This window comes from Lactuca serriola, chromosome 3, assembly GCF_051521515.1.
Source record: "Lactuca serriola cultivar US96UC23 chromosome 3, Lser_US96UC23_V15, whole genome shotgun sequence".
Lineage (NCBI taxonomy): Eukaryota > Viridiplantae > Streptophyta > Magnoliopsida > Asterales > Asteraceae > Lactuca > Lactuca serriola.
The window spans coordinates 19,120,052-19,123,643 of NC_136410.1; the positions used below are offsets into that span (position 1 = coordinate 19,120,052).

Genomic DNA, 3,592 nt, shown 5'->3' on the forward strand with positions numbered 1-3,592 from the left:
GTTTACACATTGATTTTTTTTAATAAATTCATATAGTCCACAAGTCTCACGCTTAATAACTATTAAAACCCAACAAGAATCAAACAAAGACTTCACATCAAATCAAGGACATCAAATCAAGCCCTTGGCATTGATCCTCATGTCTACCATACAACATGTTACAAAGACTTACTATTATTATTATTTTGTAAAATAGATTAAGGAAAATTATAATCAACATTCAACAACTACCTTCACATGCAATGACAACAGATTGTGGAAATACAGTGAAGCCGCAAATCCTAGAAGAACGAAGGCGATAAGAAAAAAAAATGAAAATATGTATCGCATATGACTAGCAATTAGCTTGTTGTCAAATTTATAATTTTATATACAACAATTGTGTTTAAGGAATCACCAAGTTTCAGAAAGAATGTATAAAAGAACAAACACCTATGAGATGAGGTTGAATATCCATAACCTACCATCATTAGCCTTGAACGAATTTCAAACATATTATGATCAGTTTCAACTTTCAACATAACGTTGACCAAGAAGTTGACCCACCAGCTTCACAATGTCGGAATCTTGGCTTTTCTTGATGCAGCGACAGCTTTTTCTAGGTCCATCTGGGACAAAGGCCTCGGTGCCTATCCAAATCCCAAAAACAAAAAAGATTCAGTTTTTACATAAACCCATCACAGTAAAAAAAAAAAGAAAGAACAATTTAAAAGCTTGAGGGTGATCATTATGTGTACTCACAGAAGATTGTTTCCCATTCTTTTCGTCTTTTAGAAACTCCATGAGAGGAAAGTATGCAGCTTGTTTGCAGACCTCAAAGATATCAGAACCACTGAAACCCCCACATAAACCAGCTACGTAATCAAAGTCAATATCCTCATCTATTCTTTCTCCCTTTAAAGTCACTTTCAGAATCTTTGCTCGATCAGTTTTTCCAGGTTTTCCAATTTCAAAAGCCTTTGGAAGACGTCTAAGTATTGCTTCATCAAGATCTGCAGGCCTATTGGTTGCTGCAAGTATCATCACTCGAGCATTCTCTGCAACAAAAACATACTTCAAACTCCATGAAAGTAAAGCTTCACGTGAACTAAACAACTATTTGTATAAGAATACTCACGATCTGTAGTGAACCCATCCCACAATGCCATGAACTCTGTTTTCATATTGGTTAAAACTTCATTGTCAGTTGAGCGTCTCTGCCCAAGGAAACTATCAACCTCATCAATGAAAATAATTGCAGGTTGTAGCTTATAAGCTAGGCTGAAAACAGCTGAAACTGATATAAAAGCAAGTAGGTTTAGCAATGGAATTATCGAAAGAAGAGATGAGGTTTTAGTATATAAGACTTACCGAGTTTTTGAGCATCTCCGAACCATTTGCTCATCAAATTGGAAACCCTAACATTGATAAAAACAGCTCCAGATTCCTTTGCAATGGCCTTGGCCAGCATCGTCTTCCCTGTTCCTGGAGGTCCATATAGCAATACCCCTTTTTGAGGACCAAGTAGCCTTCCGGAACTGAATAACTCTGGCCTACGCAATGGAAGGATCACCAATTCATGTAATGCCTGTTTAGTAGTGTCCAATCCTCCAATTGAATCAAACTCCACATCTATGTGGTCTGGATTTACAACATCACAAGCTATCATATCCTGTGTTAGAAATTATCCAACACTTTTAACAATTTGAGTGCGATTAAACATAAAAAAACAAGAGTGAATGGAAGAACACAAGAAATATAGAAGTAAAGGGAAATAACTTGCCTCGTAAGGAGTGGTCTGGATTGGCGTACGGCCTAATCGCTTGAAAAGCTGTTTACGTTGCTCAATTGCTCGTTTGTTTTCTTCGCGATTGGTGTCTAATTGACGAAGGCCTGCGAGCAATACCCAGTAACTAACAGCAGCGGTAGCGGCGTACCATATGAGGCTCTGTATAAGCTTCATCTTAGGGTCTGGCATTACTAGGGTTTCTGTTGAAATCCAGAAGTAAGATTGATCCGAGGAGTCGATAAATACTTTCCTTTCGCTATATGGAGTCGGAGGGATACATGGAAACCGATTTAACTTCCTAGTGAAACACCGTTCGTATCTTGTGACTTTGTGACCCTCCGTGAGTGCTACCTTCCTCACAATCTATTCCTTCCTCTCTCTATGACTCTATCTCTCTTCCTTTCCCCACTTACTAGCGATACAAATAAAACACCATTCCTAAACAGATCCCATCTATTAACAAAGAAATCAGGCCCAAGTAGGCCTGCCATCTGCAAGACCTTTTGCAATTTAATTGCAATTTAATAAAAACCAGGAAAAGCTTTTGCGTTGTACGAGTGAAAGTTTAGTGATAAAAATATAAAAAAGTAAAAATAAATTGTCAAAATTATAAACATGAAAAGTTTGTTGAAACTTTAATGGCAAAATTAGTAAAAATAAAGTACCAAAACTATAAACAGGAAAAGTTTGTTGAAACTTTAGTGGCAAAATTATAAAAAAGTAAAAATAAAGTGGTAAGATGATAAAAGAATAAAGAAAAATGGTTTTAAAAAAGTAAAAATGAAAGTTTAGTGGCAAAAATATGAAGAAGTAAAAATAAAGTGTCAAAATTATAAAAAGGAAAATTTTGTTGAAACTTTAGTGATAAAGTTAAGAAAAAGTAAAAGTACAGCGGTTAAATTATAAATATTGAAATGTTACTGTTCAAATGCGCCATGCGCTTTAATATATATATATATATATATATATATATATATATATATATATATATATATATATATATATATATATATATATATATATATATATATATATATATATATATAGGGTTAGGTTCATTTGAGACCACTTATATTTTGTGAGACCGTGAGACGCATTTGTTTATTTTTTTTTATTTTTTTTTATTTTTTTTAGTTAATTCATGTTCCGAAAATAATATTTAAAAAAAGAATTTTTTGATTTTTCCATTTATTTTGCATTTTAAAATTATTTTTAGAATATGTACAATGTAATATTCTATTTAGAATATTTCACGTATTTTTCAAAAAAAATAGAATTTTTTTTTAATTTTTTTTAATTTTTTTTAGTTAATTCAAGTTCCGAAAATAATATTTAAAAAAAGAATTTTTAGATTTTTCCATTTATTTTGCATTTTAAAATTATTTTTTAGAATATGTCAGTGAAATATTCTATTTAGAATATTTCACGTATTTTTCAAAAAAAAAACGGATTTTTTTTTATTTTTTTTATATTTTTTTTTTAGTTAATTCAAGTTCCGAAAATAACATTTAAAAAAAGAATTTTTGGATTTTTCCATTTATTTTGGATTTTAAAATTATTTTTAGATTTGGTCTCACGGTCTCACAAAATTAGAATGGTCTCAAATGAACCTGAACCAATATATATATATATATATATATATATATATATATATATAGAAAGAGAGAGAGAGAGAGGTAGGTTCAAATATTAAATGTATATTAAATGATATCCATATTTATAATTCTTTTTTATGGAAACTAATTTAATTCGCCATTAATGTCAATAATATATATATATATATATATATATATATATATATATATATATATATATATATATATA

General features: G+C 30.7%; 1 protein-coding gene across 1 annotated transcript; it reads right to left on the minus strand.

Annotated features, from left to right (window-relative positions):
• Positions 1-331: 331 nt before the first annotated feature.
• LOC145091603 (uncharacterized) lies at positions 332-2,185 on the minus strand. The gene is made up of 5 exons (XM_079029356.1): positions 1,763-2,185; positions 1,351-1,651; positions 1,118-1,276; positions 742-1,037; positions 332-629 (listed from the first exon to the last, which is right to left on the minus strand). The coding sequence occupies exons 1-5, from the start codon at positions 1,955-1,957 to the stop codon at positions 552-554; spliced, it is 1,029 nt and encodes a 342-aa protein (XP_078885482.1). The 5' UTR covers positions 1,958-2,185; the 3' UTR covers positions 332-551.
• Between the last annotated feature and the right edge of the window lie 1,407 nt (positions 2,186-3,592).

Excerpts from the sequence above, each read along its gene's own strand:
- LOC145091603 (XM_079029356.1), bottom strand. The coding sequence starts at position 1,957 with ATGCCAGACCCTAAGATGAAGCTTATACAGAGCCTCATATGGTACGCC. Across the intron at positions 1,652-1,762 it reads TCCAGACCACTCCTTACGAG|GATATGATAGCTTGTGATGT; the intron begins GCAAGTTATTTC and ends TTTCTAACACAG. Across the intron at positions 1,277-1,350 it reads CGGAGATGCTCAAAAACTCG|TTTCAGCTGTTTTCAGCCTA; the intron begins GTAAGTCTTATA and ends CTTTTATATCAG.